The 22,085-nt window shown below is 42.8% G+C and overlaps 2 protein-coding genes across 6 annotated transcripts in view; one reads left to right on the top strand and one right to left on the bottom strand.

The window, feature by feature from the left end:
• Positions 1-972: 972 nt before the first annotated feature.
• LOC137563447 (protein tyrosine phosphatase domain-containing protein 1-like) overlaps positions 973-22,085 on the top strand; it is a 40,312-nt gene continuing 19,199 nt past the window's right edge. For both annotated transcript variants that reach the window (XM_068275886.1, XM_068275885.1), the window contains exons 1-4: positions 973-1,052; positions 11,925-12,106; positions 14,738-14,818; positions 17,085-17,203. In XM_068275886.1, coding sequence (XP_068131987.1) covers positions 11,925-12,106; positions 14,738-14,818; positions 17,085-17,203 — 382 coding nt within the window. In that variant the 5' untranslated portion in view covers positions 973-1,052. The remainder of the gene's footprint in view (positions 1,053-11,924; positions 12,107-14,737; positions 14,819-17,084; positions 17,204-22,085) is intronic.
• The window catches only part of TYMP (thymidine phosphorylase), a 98,828-nt gene continuing 90,897 nt past the window's right edge, over positions 14,155-22,085 (bottom strand). For all 4 annotated transcript variants that reach the window (XM_068275889.1, XM_068275888.1, XM_068275890.1 and 1 more), the window contains one exon: positions 14,155-14,291. In XM_068275889.1, coding sequence (XP_068131990.1) covers positions 14,181-14,291 — 111 coding nt within the window. In that variant the 3' untranslated portion in view covers positions 14,155-14,180. The remainder of the gene's footprint in view (positions 14,292-22,085) is intronic.

Below are 22,085 nucleotides of genomic sequence, written 5' to 3'. Positions count from 1 at the left end.
GCGCATTTCACTTTTTCTCCAAGGAACTTTACAATTTTATGCGCAGGCGCATTAAGTGCTTTTACGTGGTGTAACGTTCGTTCTAACGATGTGATCGTTACACACTTTTTACAACTAACTTTACTTCGGTCGTTCTTTCGTCAATTAAAAGATCGTTCGTCGTTGACAACGAACGATCGTTGTCGCATGTGTGTACGTAGCATTAGAATGGTTAATGAGATGCAAATGATTCTGAGTTGGTGCAGGATTTTGTAAACTTTCTATGCAAATTCATGTAGCTGAAAACAGAGCAATTGAATTCCTCCTTGGTGATGATTGATTGGTCCATTTTCAAGCTGAAAACATTTGCATACATAATTTGCATAATCCTGCATCTACTCAGAAATATTTGCATCTCATTGACTATTCCTGCTTAGCACCAAAAGAAAGCTTCCCCTCCCCCATAAAATATGATACCAAATGTGTCTGTTACATAAACTACAGAGAAAATAAGATGCTATCCAAATGGCAAGGCAAAAAAACAAAATACTAACCAAAGAAAAGTGTGATGGCAGTAGTGAAATGACAAACAAGAGAGGGCCCGATCCAATTCACTATTTCTCAAGTTTTCCCCTAGTTGAGAATGTTTCATCTTTTGTTTAAACAAATTCTTTTTAGTAAATTGATTCATTTTTGAGGCGAATAAGAAATGTACTGGCGTTTAGATTATGTGTTGACATCCTGTAGTAGGATTATGTGAAAAAGGACTGGGCTGACTAAATTTATTCCTAGTGCAACTTATGCTCTCTCCGAATTTTCATAAATTGCCAAAAAATAGTTAATGTTCAATTCAGTGCTGCTGCTAAATCACTGCAAATATGATATTTTACTTCAGTCTCTTAAATGCATTACATTTGACTGTCGATTATGCAAGTAATGAGCAGATGAAACTAAAGGCTAATGTATTATGCTAAGGAGATTAGTAGAAGCAGGTTAAGATCATCTGGAAGTAGTTCTCTGTGTGGAACGTGCTATGATGGAAACACGAGAATCCCTGCAAACACCCACATCAGGTACAGTAGCATTTTTGTTTTCTATATATAATGCTACACATTTTTACATTTCTTATAAAGTAGACTGTGTTATGTAGAGAACAACCCATGTACTTTAGAACGTTACTTTATGGGTTGGACAATATTTTATTCTGGTGGTGGTGAAATATTACCATGCTATCAGCATGTTCTGTACAAGGATGGTTAAAAACAAACATTTGGAGCAACAGTGGCGCAATCAATAAGAGAAACCAATAAGATTTAATCTCTGAGACGATCAAGGATTCTGTTTGTTGCTTTATTTAAATAGGGGATTAAGTTGTCTAGAGGACGTCTGTTTGCCATTTCAAATAGCAGCTGATAGACTCTGTATGTGACATTACTCTATTTTACCATAATTTTCTATTAATTGTTGTTTAGTTATTAGTGTCCATAACCTGTGGTTTAGCTTTGAATCCACTAGCCACATAAAAAATAAATACTGTTGAAAGAACAGGGCAAGAAATTCCTACATGATAGCAGAAAACTGATATTTGTAAGATCTCTTCAAATTGTTCCCTACTAAACACCAATTGAAAGGGAATGATGTAAGTTGAATAACTGTTCACACCTTTATGTTGTATTAGTATGAGATGCAGTTTGTTCATCCAAACACATCATGGCCTACATGCAATTCATTTTTTCACCTGAGTTATCTCCTAGGAGATAATTTTCATCTTTTCTTTAAAATACATTTTCAGTATTTTACAATTAAAAGTACCCAAAAGATGGTGAAAAAGTACTATCAAATTTACTTTGAGTATTTTCTTGCTTGCTGGGGGCTTAAACTGCATTTTATGACAAGTTGTGAAAATATCACCTAGGAGAAAACTCAGGAGAAAAAGTGAATTGCATATGGGACCATGTGTTGTTTTGACCAGTGGCTTACCATGGCTGGTAATAAACTTGCTTTTGCTCCCCCCTTCACCACTGTTGGCCACCAGGGGGACATAATTGGTGCAAGATACACGGTTACATCTGGCACAAGGTCTAAACAAGACTACACAAAAGTACATGACAGTTTTGATTTATTTCTACCCTGTAATCAAAATACAGTTTAAAAAAAAAGTATAAATATTGGTGGGGTAAAATCTTGCATGTTCCTAACCTTCAGTATTCATGTGTTAAAATAAGGAGAATGTGATGGTGGTCATGTGACTGGAATACTGTCCACTGGGAAAGCATTTGTTAAAACGAAAGGTCACTAGACTGTAGTATAAGGACCTACATTACAAATCCTGCATTACAATAGCAGATGTCGCATGAGGTGAGCTCTGAGAGAAAGACGCAGTACAAACTGAAGAGAAAATAGATGGACCACAATACACACAGAGGCTGATTTACTGAGGTGAGAGAACAGTGTAAAACACTGGAGAACATCAATGGTCTGGCAAACCAGGGCTGGATGTTTGAAATATTTTGCCACCTAAGAACAGACAACTTTAAACCTTCATCTAAGAAATACTGGAAAATAGAATTGCTGAAAGCTTAATTAAGTTGAGTTTGTATAGCAGACATGACATGTCAGCTGCTATCTTACTATTACTAATCTTACTAACCTTTCAGCAAACTCCTCTATGTTCTAAGGAGACCTGGGAAAGGGCTGGAAATATTTGCAACCTAATAGACCATCACTCATGTTTTCTACAACCTTAGTAAGTCAACCCTGAGCTCAGATACCTGTTGGGCCAGAGGTCTTTGTCCCTTGGGCCTTATTAGGTGCCCACACATTAAAGGGACACTTAAGCCAGGAACAAAAAATCAGTTTTACTTTCCTGGAGCTTCTACCAGCCCCCTGCAGTCATCCCATGCCCTCGCAGTCACTCACGGAGCCTCCGGTCCCCCACTGCCAGCTAGTTTTGTTTTCGCTGACAGGCCTGGCCACACGTATTTTTATTTGTGTACCCATCCGCAATAGCGTCCTGTGCCTGTGCAGGACGCTATTGAGGACAGGAACATAAAGGATACGCGTGGTCAGGCCTGCGCAGGCACAGAAAGCCCGCCGACTCCCTGTCAGGGCCTCTCAGCGAAAATAAAACTAGCTGGTGGCAGTGGACCGGAGGCTCTGTGAGTGACTGCGATGGCACGGGACGGCTGCAGGGGGCTGGAAGAAGCCCCAGGAAAGTAAAACTGATTTTTTTATTCCTGACTTAAGTGTTCTTTAAGTAGTCAGGGATTGCTAAGCAACATTTTTTCATTGATTGTATTTTTGTCCTCCCCATGACCACCATTTGCTCACAAATAATGTGGCATAGCAGGAGGGTGAGTATGGTATTGCTACTCAGAGGGTGTGCATTTTCCATAGGCTTACATTTTACATGTGCCATGGTAGTAGTGCTCTTTTCAGGCTCTTCTAGTCAGCTTATGATGGTTCTTCCTTGAAGGAGGTTACATCAGGTCAGGAAGAGATAAATATGTCACTTGAGGACTCCAAAGGGAGCCAGCCTTGCTAACTGCTTAGTGCACACTCGTTCCTATTAACCCTTTCCATCATGGTTATCTACATGTCTGTCTACCAACCCCTTCCATATCACTATGCTGATATTAACCATCTCCATTCTGGCTATGAACTCTCATTATAAATGTAATTTTCCCCATGCTTGATCAAAGCCTACCTTGACTCAGCTCATAAGAAGCCATAACTAACCTCATTCAAATGTACTGGGATTAATGTCCGTCAATGCACAATTAACGACATTGTGGATCCATGAGTGTTGCCTGTGGACACAAAAACACTTTTAAGACGTAAAATTTTTTTAATTTTATCTATATAGTAGAGTATTGCCACTTGCTGCAGCATTTGTAAATTTAAATATTCAAATGTTTTCTGTGTTTAAATGGGCAAAAATACTACCTAATCCCATACAGGTCTTGGTTGAGGTTATTGTGAGTAAAATGGATCCAATGCTTATTAAACATAAGAGGTGTTGTCTTTCTGAACTTCTTAGTTTTAACAATGTCTGAATCACACACTTGAAACAAACGTGGTTAGTGTAGTCAGACTTTAGTTAGAGCACCTTTTCCATATACTTGTTCATGGTCAGTGTCTTCAAGTATTACAGACATATGATTAAAAAGACAGCCAATCAACTAGCATGGCTTAAAGGGAAATAAATATGGCAATATCCATCTAGTTACAGGATTACTTTAACCTCCTAAGTACTAAGCTGTTCTGACCATGGGTACAGATAAGGTTTTGGTGGCCCCAAGCAGCCCATAACTTGCAAAATACAGGTAGTCCCCAATTAATATATGAGATAGGGTACAGGTGGTGCCCCAGTATAGGTAGCAAGCTATAGGTGCTGCAGTATAGGTAGCCAGGTACATGTGGTGCCCTGAGTATAAGTAGTGAGCTATAGGTGCTGCAGTATAGGTAGCCAGTTCCATGTGGTGCCCTCAGTATAGGTAGCAAACTATAGGTGCTGCAGTATAGGTAGCCAGGTACAGGTAGTGCCCCAGTATAAATGTAGTCTCTGTACCAGGTCAGCGCTTCAAACCATAAATACACTCTGTGGAAATTGCACCACCACCAGGAACACCCTGAAGGATCCACACTCACCAATGCTGGTGGGCCCGGTATTACAGTGGCCTTATTGCGCCTCTGGGGTATTTTCAAGGCTCCCCACACCCTGTGGCTGGTCTCTCCCAATCCAATTTCCCTTATATCTTCTTAGATCAAGTTATACCTCAATGCAAACAAACACTATCATTGCGCAGATATCAGTTCTAAAATGACATTTTATTAAAAGGTTCCACTCACATGCCATCAGCTATAGGTAAGCCTATGGAGTATTGGAACGGGCTCCACCCCGTGCGGCCTCCCGGGCTGGCCGCCGTATCGATGTCACTGGGGTCTCGCTCGCTCCCTCACACCACCGCGTCCCACGCTCCGGCGTATGTTACTTCCGCATGTTGCTCCTCCCTATCGATTTTGTCATAAATGACTCATTCAGGGGATGGAGCCACCATGCGGAGATCCTGTATGTATACCAGTCGGCTCCTCCCCGCCCTCTACGTCAGGCCACCACCCGCGCATGCGTACACCATGCGTTCCTCCCATCGCGTCATGTGTACATGTCATGCGGACATGTCACGTGTACTGGCCGGCCTGCGTCCCTGGCGTCCCACACGCCTCTTTTGCGTTTCACAATGCGTTCCGGAGCCCGGGAGTCTGCAACCTCCTATCCAACTTTATTAAACCATGTCCTCCTCGGACAGCCTTATTGTTACTTAAAACATTTTAAAAACACTGTGTAGGACTCATAACATTATAAATCCCCCACATCTTATACTCTTACATCCTATACATATTACCATATACATTATTATTGCACTTTATACTTCATCGCTACTTTCACATAGCTATCACATACTATCTACTATCCCCCTAGGAGTGGAGCATCCACTTCTCCACAAGCTCTTACATCATAATTAATTACATGACACTATTCAATAACATTTTATCAATGAAAACCATGTATTCAGATTTTGTTTCTTCTTATGTGGCTATCAAAATTGCATATGTCTATCTATATATCCAGCATCCAAATTTTGATTAATAGATTTGTAGAGAAGGGGTATGATGAGGTTGATCCACAGAGAACCATGATTGAGGTGGGAAGGAGGGATAGAGGGGATTTGTTAGGGGTGAGGAGGGGGGAAGAAGAACAGAAGTATCGAACAGCGTTCATAACAGATTTCAGTAATCAACACAGAAATTTGAAGAGAATTATGTCGAGACATTGGGGAATTGTTAGGGGTGAGGAGGGGGAGGGGGGAAGAAGAACAGAAGTATCGAACAGCGTTCATAACAGATTTCAGTAATCAACACAGAAATTTGGAGAGAATTATGTCGAGACATTGGGGAATCTTGTTGGAGGATCCCACTTTAAGAAAATTATTGCCAGATAAACCAAAAATGATATATAGAAGAGCGAGTATTTTGAAGAATATGTTGGCTCCTAGTTGTGTGAACCCACCCCAAATATCGAGAATGGTATCATGGCAGAGAAAGGGATTTTTCCCGTGTGGGGGTGTTTTTCTTGTAGGGGAGCCAGAGGGGTGAGAACAGACTGTTTTGTGTCCTTTCATAATGGCAGATCTTTTAACCACTTGAGGACCCACCCTTTACCCCCCCTTAAGGACCAGCGCTGTTTGTTGTGATCTGTGCTGGGTGGGCTCTGCAGCCCCCAGCACAGATCAGGGTGCACGCAGAGCGATCAGATCGCCCCCCTTTTTTCCCCCCTATGGGGATGATGTGCAGGGGGGGTCTGATTGCTCCTGCGTGCAGGCTAGTTGCGGGGGGGGGGCACCTCAAAGCCCCCCTCCGTGGCGACATTCACCCCCCTCCCTCTCCTACCTCTCCCTCCCGGTGATCCGGGCTGCACAGGACGCTATCCGTCCTGTGCAGCCAGTGACAGGACGTCCCCTGTCACATGGAGGCGATCCCCGGCCGCTGATTGGCCGGGGATCGCCGATCTGCCTTACGGCGCAGCGCCGTAAAATGTAAACAAAGCGGATTATTTCCACTTGTGTTTACATTTAGCCTGCGAGCCGCCATCGGCGGCCCGCAGGCTATTCACGGAGCCCCCCGCCGTGATTTGACAGGAAGCAGCCGCTCGCGCGAGCGGCTGCTTCCTGATTAATCAGCTTGCAGCTGGCGACGCAGTACTGCGTCGCTGGTCCTGCAGCTGCCACTTTGCCGACGCACGGTATAAGCGTGCGGTCGGCAAGTGGTTAAAATTGAGCAGAACATAACCTGTCACACCAAGGGGGTAGTGTACTTACTTTGGTGTGAATGTGGGAAACAGTATATAGGTCCAGGGCCGGCGCTACCATAGAGGCAAAGGGGGCAATTGCCCCAGGGCCCCAGAGCTTGTAGGGGCCCCAGTGGCTACAAGAGGAAAAAAAATGTTTCAAATCGACCTTATAGTTTTTGAGAAAATCGATTTTAAAGTTTCAAAGGAAAAAAAATACACATTTAAAAACCGGCTGACTTTAATGGTTAATAGCAAATCCACCTTAAATGCTAGAAACCCAAAATTTGCAGGATTTGTTAATGAGATCATTGGGAATAAGAGGAAAAAACAATTTTTCAAAAAGACCTTATAGTTTTTGAGAAAATCGATTTTAAAGTTTTGAAGGAAAAAAGTATACTTTTAAATGCAATAAATGTCCCTTTTAGTAGCAAACCTAACGGTAGTGTAATTTTAAATTCATCAAAAGAAAGAGCAATAAATTTCCTGAAGGGGTTTCCAGGGGGTCTATACGCAGCCGCAGCGCTTTGGCCAGGGATCGCTATACAGCCGCAATATGGCTGTATGAAGATCCCTGGAATTTTTTCCTATTTTCCCAATTTTTTTTTATCTTTAGAGTGTGGGAATTTTTTTTTTTATTATGTGGGGTCCCACCTCCTGAAACTTTTTAACCCCTTGTCCCCCATGCAGGCTGGGATAGCCAGAATGTGGAGCTCCGACCAATTGGGGCTTCACACCCTGACTATACCAGCTGCAAAAAAGGTACCTTAACCTCCTTGGCGGTTCAATTTTTCCGCCAAGGAGGCTGCATTGCACTTTTTTTGAAATATATTTTTTTTTTGTTTCATGTAGCTACCTGAGTGGTAGCTACATAAAACACCACTAGAGGGCGCATGTGTCCCTCTAGTCTGATCGCCACCGGCAACAAAAGTAAACAGGAGATCGCGTATAGAACGCAATCTCCTGTTTGGCTTCTCCTGTCGCCATGGCTACGATCGGAATGACGTCAGCGGACGTCCTGACATCAAACCCATCCGATCCAGCCCTTTGCGCTGCCCGGGACTGATTGGTCCGGGCTGCGCAGGGCTCTGGTGGGGGGGGGGGGGCCTCTTCCGCCGCAGCGTGCGATCGAGCGGCGGCGATCGAGCTGGACGCGCAGCTAGCAAAGTGCTGGCTGCGCGTACAGGAATTTACAGCACAGGAATCGCCCCACCAGGGGCTGAGATATCCTCCGCGGCGGCTTACCCCGAGCTCAGCTCGGGGTTACCGCTAAGGAGGTTAATGCCGATTTTTGTTCAGGGGTATCTGTTTGGGGGCCCCCCAGGTTTATTTTGCCCTGGGGCTCCATTGTTGCTTAAACCGGCCCTGTATAGGTCGTACCAAAAGGGAACTGAGTGACCGAATTGCTGAACGTGTTAGAAATATAAGAAAGGGGGTCAGAGGACATAGTGTCTCTGAGCATTTCAGGAGAGTGCATGACAGGGATCCAAGTGCACTTAACTTTTGTGCTATTGAAAAGGTGAGTATACCATGGAGGGGGGGAAATAGGATTAGGCTTATATCCAGAAAAGAGACGGAGTGGATCTTTAAAATTGAAACTATGCAACCAAAGGGTTTAAATGTAGAGGTGGATCTGAATTGCTTTATTGATGAGAGCGGAGGGACAACCATCACTATTAACCAGTAGGGTGCAGAGGTAATAGGGATCATTCATGGGATGAGCATGGACCACTAGGCTAGGTGGGAGTGGAAATGAAAAATGCTGGATATATAGATAGACATATGCAATTTTGATAGCCACATAAGAAGAAACTAAATCTGAATACATGGTTTTGGCTGAATGGAGTACTGGTTAAGGGCTCTGCCTTTGACATGGGAGACCAGGGTTCGAATCCTGGCTAGGGTCAGTACCTATTCAGTAAGGAGTATAAGGCAAGACTCCCTAACACTGCAGGGTAGCCTCCTGAGCGCGTCCCAGTGGCTGCAGCTCTTGAGCGCTTTGAGTCCGACAGGAGAAAAGCGCTATATAAATGTTCGGATTATTATTATTATTAATTCATTATGATGTAAGAGCTTGTGGAGAAGTGGATGCTCCACTCCTAGGGGGATAGTAGATAGTATGTGATAGCTATGTGAAAGTAGCGATGAAGTATAAAGTGCAATAATAATGTATATGGTAATATGTATAGGATGTAAGAGTATAAGATGTGGGGGATTTATAATGTTATGAGTCCTACACAGTGTTTTTAAAATGTTTTAAGTAACAATAAGGCTGTCCGAGGAGGACATGGTTTAATAAAGTTGGATAGGAGGTTGCAGACTCCCGGGCTCCGGAACGCATTGTGAAACGCAAAAGAGGCGTGTGGGACGCCAGGGACGCAGGCCGGCCAGTACACGTGACATGTCCGCATGACATGTACACATGACGCGATGGGAGGAACGCATGGTGTACGCATGCGCGGGTGGCGGCCTGACGTAGAGAGCGGGGAGGAGCCGACTGGTATACATACAGGATCTCCGCATGGTGGCTCCATCCCCTGAATGAGTCATTTATGACGAAATCGATAGGGAGGAGCAACATGCGGAAGTAACATACGCCGGAGCGTGGGACGCGGTGGCGTGAGGGAGCGAGCGAGACCCCAGTGACATCGATACGGCGGCCAGCCCGGGAGGCTGCACGGGGTGGAGCCCGTTCCAATACTCCATAGGCTTACCTATAGCTGATGGCATGTGAGTGGAACCTTTTAATAAAATGTCATTTTAGAACTGATATCTGCGCAATGATAGTGCTTGTTTGCATTGAGGTATAACTTGATCTAAGAAGATATAAGGGAAATTGGATTGGGAGAGACCAGCCACAGGGTGTGGGGAGCCTTGAAAATACCCCAGAGGTGCAATAAGGCCACTGTAATACCTGGCCCACCAGCATTGGTGAGTGTGGATCCTTCAGGGTGTTCCTGGTGGTGGTGCAATTTCCACAGAGTGTATTTATGGTTTGAAGCGCTGACCTGGTACAGAGACTATGGCTATCATTCATAAAGCATTTCCGCATGCGGAAATGCTTAAAACAGCTGACTTTACTGACCACTTAGCAAAGTCAGCATTCATAAAAGCTCTTTCCGCATGAAAAAATGACACTACCGAGCAGAGTGATAAATCACCGCCTTAGGCCTCTTGCACACTGCATGCATTTCAGATTCCATTTCCGCTTTTTAATCTGTTTTTACATCCGATTCCGATTCAGATTTTTAATCTTAACTGCATGCTGCGTTTTTTGATCCGTTTTTCTGTTGAATGTATTCAAGGAAAATCGGAAACGGAATCGGAAACGGAATCGGAATCGGAAAACGGATTTGCAGTGTGCAGGGAGCCTTATGCGGTGATTATCGGAACAAATGTAGCAAAATGTTAATTCATAAAGATCACCGCAAGCGGTGTGTGGTCGGGAAGTACCGCTCCCTCTGATGTGGCGATACCAATGTAAGTGAATGGAGACACACAGACCTCCCAGGCAGCTGCAGCAGAGCGGAATACGGAGAAATGTATCAACTCCGCAGCTTCCGTGTCTAAGCAAGCCTACCGCCTGCCTACCGCCAGCCTAGTTCTGGGAATCTCCGCACTGCTACCGCACATGGATACTTTTTTATGAATGCCCACCCAGAAGTCTAAAACACCGCCAGCTGTGTTTTCCCGCACTGATTCTCCATACCGACAGCACTTTCATGAATGATAGCCTATATCTATATTGAAGGACTTACTCAAGCTTTTTTTTCTAGGAGCGCACCCATAGTCTCAGGAACTGGGTGACACACATTGTTTATCCGGAGTATACACCATATTGGTGTGGACATTGTATATGTCTTAGTAATATAAATCATATTGATTGTTGTTGACATATGAGCGCTGTATGAAATTTTGGATTAAAGTGCCCCAGTATAGGTTCAAGGGTGACTTATGTAAGCCCGTTCCAACACGACCTCCTATCGCTGCGCTCTCCTGCTCTCCCCGCACTCTTATTCCCTCCCCGCATCCTATCTCCATGGTTACCTCCATCTGACGTCATGAGAGGAGCCGCCGGGTTACCATGGAGACAGGGCAGTGACAGAAAGAGAGCACAAGGGAAAGGAGTCCGCGCTGAAACGGGTTACGACGTAAGTTACTGAGGCCGCACAAAGGTTGGCAACAAAGCAAGGACACCCTGTACAGTGAGGCCCAAAGTGCCTCCCTTGTATGCTGGTGGCGCCCCTGGTTCTGACTTCATAAGGACCAGAGCATTTTTTTGATTTTATAATTCTCACTCTGTGATCACTGTGATTGTCTTACAGTTAGTGGTGGTGCATACAAGCAGTCACGGTGGGAATGCATGGAGCCAGTGTAATTAAATCTATGCTGTGCCAGGATTAAACACCCAAAGGCCTCTTGCACACTGCAAGCGATTCAGATTCAGATTCCGCTTTTTAATCAGTTTTTACTTACGATTCCGATTCAGATTTGCAGTTTGCTCCCTGCACACTGCAAATCGGAATCTGAATCGGATGTAAAAACAGATTAAAAAGCGGAATCTGAAACGGAATCGCGTGCAGTGTGCAAGAGGCCATAAACATGGTGTTGTTTTAACTGTACGCTCTCAAAGTTGTTAACCCCATTGTCAAAGATGAACTTGCAACTCTAGTCACTTTTCAGGGGACCAGTATGCTCTGCCCAATGAAACCTAACTACAGCGCGTTGCTTAACAATGATGTAATGCCACAGTGGAGAGTTCACATTTGTTTAACCTTGGCTTCAACTGGACAAATGGTGGAACACTGCATTGTGCATATTGGAAGTATTTATAAGCCACTGTGAACAAGCTGTATTTTATCAGCTTCAGTCAATTGTTGCTACCAGATCATTTTCAAACTGCTTTCACTTTTTGATGTACACTCATAAAAGCCACAGTCTGATGACATTTCCTGTCATTTTAATTTTTCTATATTTGCCATATTGATTGTTTTAGACGAAATACTATCAAATCGTCTAACTTAATCTCCAGCCAGTATTCATAATTTAATTGGTAATGTATATGTGATATATTTTTTAATCCCTTTAAACTGCTCAGATGATGGAATCTTCCAGAGAAGAACCCCGTCCGTCTTATTCACAAACCAGAGAGCGGATTGTCCGTGTTGTTCCCCCTCATTTAATTTGTTCACTTACATGTGGAGGCCGTGAATGTCGCTATGAAAGTCCTGAATGCTGGTCTGTAGAACAACAAGCGATTCGAGGCCTATACTCTTCTTGGTAAGACAGACAAATGTTCAGGTGTAACATCCATAGTACCATGTTCCATTTTGTAGTATGAGAATGCATTCTTAGATATAGATAATATTATATAATATTGGGATGCACTCCAGTCACCCTATTTGTGACATGCATAGCATTTGATAAAAATCAAACATAAAGTTAGTGTGGGTTTAGTAGTTGCAACTCAAAAGCAGCAGCAGAATAATGTTAAAAGAGCATAGTAAGAGCTAGCTCACGCATTGAATGTAGAAGAGTCAGTGAGACTCCATAAAGACATAGGACAAATAATTCTATAACTTAGGTTACCAAAATTATAATCACATCCATGCAAATCATTCCAGTATCTTCTTAAACTATGACCTTTGCCAGGGCCTTAGTCAGCCTATGGTTAGTTTCTCACTAATGCCCTGTTCTCATATTAAGAGATCTCCCCCCCAAAAAAAATCCAGAATACCTGGGAGAGAAAGTTTCTAAAAAGTATTTGCTGGGAAAGGGTAACAAAACAATCTGTAAAACTCTGCATTTCTAGTAAAAAAAATGGAAGTCATCAGTTCCAAACTGAGAAAATTTAAAAAAAAACTAGTAAAGAGAGGCTATCATGAAATTGTACTCCTAAAGTGCATAGAAAGCTCAGCCTGCTGGTCTGTTTGATTGCAGTTGTGTCAGAATCGCACCAGAAACATGCATGCAGCTAATCTTGTCAGATCTGACAATAAGGCCTCTTTCACACCAAGACGTTGCGTTTTAGGCGACGTTAAGGTCGCCTAACGTGCCCCTAACGCAACGCATGGTGGTGTTGAAGTTGGACGTCAGATTGAGCCGCGTTATGCAACTCTTGGTGCGCTGTTTTCGTTCTATCTATACTGATAGAACAGCTGCTCCAGAATAGTGATGGGAAGTCCGGATCTTTTCAAGGAATCGGATGATTAGAATCAGATCATTGAAAAGATCCGGATCTTTGAACCGAATCATTTAAATCATTTTACTAGGGAAGCAGACTGGGGGTGAAATGACTAGCAGGACACGACTTTCCCTGCACTGTACATTCTGTATGTTCTTGTTTCTTCCAGACAGACATCCACTGTGAACCGAATCATTCATTGTGATGATCCGGATGACTTGACTCACAAAAAAAGATCCGGATCAAATGGACGATTCATTCATGATCCGGACAACACTAGGAGTCCAGGTTACGTCACCACAGTGCAGTGAATATTAATTAGCCATGTGGCTAGTCACTGAGCATATGTGCAAGCAGTCTAACGCAGCAAAAGCCCAGTATAACGCACAGCATGCTGCACTTTCCCAGAACGTGCAGCGTTACACTGTAACGCAACGTGGGCACTGTGAACAGCCCATTGATTTTTCATTACTGTGCGGTGGGCTGCGTTACAGGCTGCACTAACGTGCGCCTGTAACGTCCCACTGTGAAAGCAGCCTAAAGGGAACCTAAACTGGAAGGGATATGGATGTTTCCTTTTAAACAATACCAGTTGCCTGACTCTCCTGCTGACCAATTTGCTGCAGTAGTATCTGGATCTCACACCTGAAACAGGCATGCCGCTAATCCAGTCCGACTTCAGTCAGAGCACCTGATCTGCATACTTGTTGAGGGGCTGTGGCTAATAGTACTAGAGACACAGGATCAGCAGGAGGAGAGTCAGGCAATTGGTATTATTTTAATAGGAAAAATCCATATCCTTCTCATTTGTAGTAGTTACAGAGGCGCAAGCAGAATAAAAATTAGTAGTCTATTAAAACCAAATAAAACATTGGGGGACCGGGGTGGGTCCGTCTCCCCAATATATATGACACAACTACCATATATGGTATCCAGAAAAATATATATTTAATCAGTACGCCACATAAACTTATGCAACGCGTTTCAGTCCCAAGCCCGCTTCCTCAGGCAAATACAAGAGCAGGAGTAACTCTGAGGTTGTGCAGATAGATGCAGTGCCTCTGTGCCTTTCGATCATCAGACTACCATATCCTTCTCAGTTTAGGTTCCCTTTAATGTCAGAAACCCCTGATCTGCTGCATGCTTGTTCAGGGGCTATGGCTAAAAGTATTAAAGGCAGAGAATCAGCAGGTGCCCCATATCCCTCTTGTTGCAGTTGTCCTTTAAGTTATGCAGGAGGACAATAATGTGAAACACAAGAGCAAGTTCACCTCTTAATTGCTGGGGGGGAAAATGTAAGTTTTTTGGAGTGGCCTAGTGAAAGTTTTAAGGGTGATGAGAATCTTAATGAATTTTTTTACTTCAATAATTATAATAATCATTCACAAATGTTGTACTGTTCTTATTCAGGTTGTCTTTGCATTCTACTATTTCTTTTTTTTAATATCAAAAGCATTTAAGAATTATTAATAGGCAAAAACAAAGGAAATAATGAAGAGGGCATACATTTTTACTTTACTATACATATACATTTTATACATATATGAAATGACCTGTACTGTACAGTATAGCTTTATATAAGTTTTTCTTTAGCTTGTCATATTAAGTAAAACAAAAGAGATAGGAAATCCGACTCCCAAGTGCAGCATGTTTGAAATTTTGTTTAGTGTGGGTACTGTGTTTAAACACATAACGTATTTATCTGAATGTTACATCTTTGGTTTTAGGATAACAGAAGAGATTCTTGCCATGAGCCGCCCATCCACCCGTCTAATAAAAGAATACAACCTTACTGAACAATTCCATAGGTAAAGGCAATCCAGCAGTATGGTAATAATGTTCATGAAATAAATACAGAAGAGATGTTATAAAGCATTGCTAGACGCGTACGTTAAAAAGGGGCGCTGGGAAAAAAGGGTGCGGGGTTTTAAACGATAAGCATGGATAACGTTTAAAAATGTATTGTACTGTATTTCGTTTAAAATTAATGTTTTATAAAGTTATAAATCATTAAATAATGTGCATTAAATCGGCAATTGTAAAAACGTTAATCTTTCATTTAAATAGTGAAACGTATAATAACGTTTAAAATTTTTTTTACTAAGTAACCCTCCCTGTACCTACCCCTAACCCCTAGACCCCCCTGTTGATGCCTAAACCTAAGACCCCCCCTGTTGGTGCCTAAGTAACCCTCCCTGTACCTACCCCTAACCCCTAGACCCCCCTGTTAGTGCCTAAACCTAAGACCCCCCTGTTGGTGCCTAAACCTAAGACCCCCCTGTTGGTGCCTAAACCTAAGACCCCCCTGTTGGTGCCTAAACCTAAGACCCCCTGTTGGTGCCTAAACCTAAGACCCCCCTGTTGGTGCCTAAACCTAAGACCCCCTCCCTGTTGGTGCCTAAACCTAAGACCCCCCTGTTGGTGCCTAAACCTAAGACCCCCCTGTTGGTGCCTAAACCTAAGACCCCCCTGTTGGTGCCTAAACCTAAGACCCCCCTGTTGGTTTTTTCATTTAAAAATAATTAAAAAAAAAATTGTACTGTTTTTCGTTTAAAAATAATGTTTGAAAAAAAATATTGTACTGTTTTTCGTTTAAAAATAATATTTAAAAATGTATAAATCATTAAATAATGTGTAATCATGAGAAGCAGTAATAAAACATTAAGTCTCCGGGCGCCGCTTTTAAAACGTTATTTTTCTCCGGCGCCCTTTTTTCCTATCGGGCGCCCATTAAACGATATTTATTATGGGAGTGAATGGCGGCGCCCGATTTGTCCACTAGCCTCCTGCGCCCTTTTTTACTGTTACCTTGCTAGACATTGTTCCAAAAGTACTGCTCATATTTGCACTTTAATTTCATTCTGGACATTTTCTTGGACAGTGCCAGGCAAAAGCAGTTCTGCAAAGCTTTTCGGTAGAAAAGTTGGGTCACAAGTATGTGCACACCAGCAAACAAACTTATAGACTATACAAGGATCATGTAAAATGTGCCAACCAGCCTTTCTACATGGTCACCCTGAGGAAAAAGGGTTTTGAAGCATTGGAAAGGCTTTGGTTTGGATAAAGATAATTTACAAAATAAAGTGGCTTCTTTTGAAATTCTGTAACCTCTGCAGTCTCCAGGGAGTTTGGCTCCACCTGGTGGCATACTAACTAGCACTTTTTCTTTGCAGTACTGGGATTTTCCCTGTTAAAATTAGAGCTATGACAGTATCTGTATAGAGTTTATATGTTCTCCCTGTGTTTGTTTCCTATTGCATCCAAAAAAACATACTGCTAAGTTAACTGATTCCTCCCTAAAATTGTCCTTAGACTAAGACTATGGTAAGTATTACATTGTGAGCTCCCCTGGGGGACAGTTAGTGACATGACTGTGTACTCTCTAAAGCGAAGCAGAAGATGTTGGCTGTATATAAAATAATAATAATACTCCCTCTATGATTTCTTGCACCATTACCTGTTCTCAGTGGTGGCTGCAGCTGCATCCCTTGACATGTTATATGGTCTATAAGTGTGTAAGAGTAGGGATGTAACTATGGGGAGCAGCCCATGTGACTGCAGGGGGGGGGGCAGAGCTGTGGGTTGCTCCCTACTTCCGGTACAGGGGACCATCCTCCAGATCATGTGGTTTTGTGGCTATACTTGTTGTGTGAAGATGGTGAAGGCCACACTTGTTTGATGACTCTTGTAAGATGGGTCCCCAGGTAGTGAATGTCACCGAAGGGAGCCAAGGGACGGGGTGTGAGTACTAGCGAACCCTATCAAAGTTTTGCTGGGGGCTTCATTAATTGTAGTTATGCTACTGTGGAAGAATGTCAGAAGTATGACAAATTTGTGGATGTTAGTTTTCTTTAAAAACAGGTGAGGTGCATGTCAAAACTATGAGAAACAGCCACACTTACTTACTTTCTGTCTATATGTTAGCTCCAGTTTTTCTAACAGACTGAGCAGCATCCATTTTTATCGTAGGGTTGAATTACTACTATGCTGCTGCAACACTATTTCTTGCATTGTTTAGACATTGCAGTGGGAAGCATTAAAATAATGAACGAACTGTGTTTTGTTTTTTGACAGGTTTGGTATATGTACTGTGGTAAATGCACAGATTCCTTGGGAACATGGTTATTGTGGAGACCCTCTTGAACCTCAAAGTGGTTTCTCATATAGACCCCAAGATTTTATGGACTGCGGCAGTGAGTGTTTTCCTGTACATGTCATGTATGATATACCTTAGCTACCAAACTATGATCAGGTGACCTATTCAGTCTAGACTATCTGGCTATAAATCTCTCCCCTCCCCCCCCCCCCCCCCCCGCCCCTCCTCTCTCTCTCTGAGTAGCCCACTTCCTGATTACCTTAATTTTAGCTTATTCAATATACTCGATTTTTCTGATCGCCAAATAAATTTAGTATAACATAAAAGATAACTCATGGTTTAGGGCCCCTAAAATCCCAGGGCAGTATAGGAACCCCACAAATGACCCCATTTTAGAATGAAGACACCCCAAGGTATTCTGTTAGGACTATGGTGAGTTCATAGAAGATTTTATTTTTTGTCACAAATTAGCGGAAAGTGACACTTTGTGAAAAAAAACAATACAAATCAATTTCCGCTAACTTGTGACAAAAAATAAAATCTTCTATGAACTCACCACACTCCTAACGGAATACCTTTGGGTGTCTTCTTTCTAGAATGGGGTCATTTGTGGGGTTCCTATACTGCCCTGGCATTTTAGGGGCCCTAAACTGTGAGGAGTAGTCTTGAAACCAACAATGTCGCAAAATGACCTGTGAAATCCTAAAAGGGGGGGGGGGAGATACCGAGAGCCCGATATGGTGCAGTATGTACTGGTAATTGAAAGTAATATGTGAAATTGTTAGAGTAATACTCACAAGTCAGGGTCACCTGTCAGGTAACCACTGTAAAAGCAGGTGGGGAGATTAAACCTGTCCCCACTCAGGAGTAAGAAGTCGCTCTCTGTAGATGAGAAAGAAAGGGACCAAAACCCCTCCACCCGGGGTGGACACAATTTTGTAGACAAAGTAACAGAGGCGCCAGAAGGATAAAAATGGATAAAATGTTTAAAAGACAGGGAGGTAATAGGTGGACTTACCTCCCTGATGCAGACACAAGTAGGAGTCGAGTTTATGACAATTTAACGATTTATTTATATACTCCAATATTTCGCAACGCGTTTCGTGGGCTCAACCCACTTCATCAGGCTATAACAAGGAGCAATCACACACTATAGGACAGAAGGAGACAAAGCCACCAAACAATTCTGTTACAATATGTTCATACAGTAATTTTCTTATTCATATACCGTATATACTCGCAAGCAAGCCGAATTTTTGACCCCCCAAAAGTGGGCCAAAAGTTGGGGGGTCGGCTTGCTTGCGAGTCATGTGTGGGTGGGTGGGTGGATAGGTGCTGTCCCTCCCCGCTCCCCCCGCGGCCACCGCTGCTATTACCTTAGGCGGCGCCGCTGCCTCTATCCCCGTCCTCCTCCGGTAACTCATTCACAGCAGCGCGCCCCCCGCTGCTGTGATGACGCAGGAAACCATAGAGAGCGGTTCCCATAGTAACGGCATCGCGCTACAGGAAGCCGCTCTCTATGGTTTCCTCGTCATCACAGCAGCGAGAGGCGCGCTGCTGTGAATGAGTTACTACCGGAGGAGGACGGGGATAGAGGAAGCGGCGCCGCCTGAGGTAATAGCAGCAGCGGCGGCCGCAGGGGGAGCGGGGAGGGACAGCACCTACCCACCCACCTACCCACCCATACTGGGGCACTATACTAGCTATAATGGGGCACTATACTAGCTATAATGGGGCACTATACTAGCTATAATGGGGCACTATAATGAGCACTATACTAGCTAAACTGGGGCACTTCACTAGCTATACTGAGCACTATACTAGCTATACTGAGCACTATACTAGCTATACTGAGCACTATACTGAGCACTATACTAGCTATACTGGGGCATTTTACTAGCTATACTGAGCACTACCTACCTATACTGAGCACTATACTAGCTAAACTGGGGCACTTCACTAGCTATAATGAGCACTATACTAGCTATACTGAGCACTATACTAGCTATAATGAGCACTATACTAGCTATACTGAGCACTATACTAGCTATACTGGGGCATTTTACTTGCTATACTGAGCACTACCTACCTATACTGGGCACTATACTAGCTATACTGGGACATACTGGGGGGATCACGCGGCCAGCGTTTCCTACCTGTTTTTTGGGGTAAAAGTGGGGGGGTCGGCTTACATGCGGGTCGGCTTGCTTGCGAGTATATACGGTATGTATTTTTTTAAAAAAATATATACCTGCTAAACATATATTTAAAATATATTCATTTTTAGTGTTTATATAGTGTGCATATACCAATATATGTATAAAAGGCCGGTGTGTGGCTTATCTTTAAAACAAAGTGAAGTGAATTCAGCAGGCATAATGTCCTTATTGTTCTATGATAAGTGTTTGTGAAGTGGAAAATACTGGGTAGTTCTAATTAATTAATAGGCAGTAATCGTGCTGGCCCAAAGGGCTAATGATAAAAAAAAAGGAAGTAGAAAGTGTAATATGTGTGAGGTTCAGTGGAGTGAATAAAAGTGGAGCACATGGAATAAGGGTCTTACCTTGTAAGCAGCTTCAGTCAGCTTTGCGCCTCTGTGCCTTGCTGCCGTTTTTGCTGCTCCTAATATAGTATGGTTAATGGGTAAATTGATGCTAGTTAACCAATTGATTAAGCCTTCCGGCTGTATGTCATGTAAATGCGCCCGTTTCGTGTTGTATAAGTGTTGGCGTCGCGTCATATGACGCTGTGCGCCTGCGTAGTATTAAGACATGTACAAAAACTTACTGTGGGAAGTGAAGGCTGGTGCGGGTGTGTCCCGCGTTCACCCGCGCATGCGCGTTTAGGATACCCAACTCGTTGTAGGCTGTGACGGCTGGGCGGGCGTGTGACGCGTATGTTCGCGCATGCGTCCGCGGAAGTGGCTTCTCCACCATGTTTGTTTGGGGAAAAAAACGGGGCCAGGCGTGTAGAGATGTATAGAGCTTCACCGAGAACGGGCTAACTAAAAAAATAATAATAAAAGGGGAAAAAGAGGAAGAAAAGAAAAAGGGGAAAAAATACTTTGGGCTGGGTTACAATTACGTGGATGATCATTCTTATGCAATGCATTGCAGGTTCAAGGTTGAATGTTTACACGTTGTCATGGTAACCAGGGTGCTAGCCATATGTTAGATTCTTCTAAAGTGATATATTGCTGGTTAAGAGAGATAGGGGGGAAAAAAAGGAACAGTCAGGCAGGATGTCCTGATTGTTGCATATTAAAGTGACTCTCTAAGGTCGCTATTATTTGGTCTAATTATACATATATACATAAGGTTAAATTAATAGTAGATAAAAAATATATAAATAATTGAAAAATTATATGTACAAACTTTTTTTGAAAATATATGTAAAATTTTGTACCATCAATACATTTCTTACAGTTGTAGCCATATAATCAAAAGATATAGTATACTTCATGTGTGTTATATGGAAAGATGGGGGGGGGGGGGGGAAAGAAGGTGTATGGGGGAGAAAATGGGGGGGAGGAGACTAGTGAGAGATACAATACATATGGAAGGCAATTTTCAGAGGAAGAGAACATTAAAAAATTAGAAATTATAAAACAACACGTGCAATCTCATAGCTGAAATGTATAAAATAAGCTAAAAATAGGATAAAAGAGAGGACCAGTAAATTCGTATTGAGACTGTAAATGCTTGAGGTGTTAATGTATTTTTTCCAGCTGCTCATTGAGTCCAGCTGGAGTGAGAGTTTTTAAGATTTGAATCCAGTACATTTCTTGTTTTTTTAAAAGTTCAAAGGTATCATGGTGTGCATTCGAAATTTGTTCTATTAGAGTGATGTGGAACAGTGCAGGATTGCTGTGGTGATGTGAAGTGAAATGTTGTGACACACTGTGTAACGGATAGTAACGGATATATAAATAAATCGTTAAATTGTCGTAAACTCGACTCCTACTTGTGTCTGCATCAGGGAGGTAAGTCCACCTATTACCTCCCTGTCTTTTAAACATTTTATCCATTTTTATCCTTCTGGCGCCTCTGTTACTTTGTCTACAAAATTGTGAAATCCTAAAGGTACTCATTGGACTTTGGGCCCCTTAGCGCACTTAGGGTGTAAAAAAGTGCCACACATGTGGTACCGCCGTACTCAGGAGAAGTAGTATAATGGGTTTTGTGGTGTATTTTTACACATACCCATGCTGGGTGGGAGAAATATCTCTGTAAATGACAATATTTTGATTTTTTTTACACACAATTGTCCATTTACAGAGAGATTTCTCCCACCCAGCATGGGTATGTGTAAAAATACACCCCAAAACACATTATACTACTTCTCCTGAGTACGGCGATACCACATGTGTGAAACTTTTTTGCAGCCTAGGTGCGCTAAGGGGCCCAACGTCCTATTCACAGGTCATTTTGAGGCATTTGTTTTGTAGACTACTCCTCACGGTTTAGGGCCCCTAAAATGCCAGGGCAGTATAGGAACCCCACAAGTGACCCCATTTTAGAAAGAAGACACCCCAAGGTATTCCGTTAGGAGTATGGTGAGTTCATAGAAGATTTTATTTTTTGTCACAAGTTAGTGAAAAATGACACTTTGTGAAAAAAACCAATAAAAATCAATTTCCGCTAACTTTTGACAAAAAATAAAATCTTCTATGAACTCGTCATACACCTAACAGAATACCTTGGGGTGTCTTTTTTTCTAAAATGGGGTCACTTGTGGGGTTCCTATACCGCCCTGGCATTTTACAGGCCCAAAACCGTGAGTAGTCTGGAAACCAAATGTCTCAAAATGACTGTTCAGGGGTATAAGCATCTGAAAATTTTGATGACAGGTGGTCTATGAGGGGGCGAATTTTGTGGAACCGGTCATAAGCAGGGTGACCTTTTAGATGACAGGTTGTATTGGGCTTGATTTGATGGATAGGAGTGCTAGGGGGTAACAGGAGGTGATTGATGGCTGTC

Source organism: Hyperolius riggenbachi, chromosome 3 (genome assembly GCF_040937935.1).
Source record: "Hyperolius riggenbachi isolate aHypRig1 chromosome 3, aHypRig1.pri, whole genome shotgun sequence".
Taxonomy (NCBI): domain Eukaryota; kingdom Metazoa; phylum Chordata; class Amphibia; order Anura; family Hyperoliidae; genus Hyperolius; species Hyperolius riggenbachi.
This window is presented reverse-complemented; position numbering and strand designations above follow the sequence as displayed.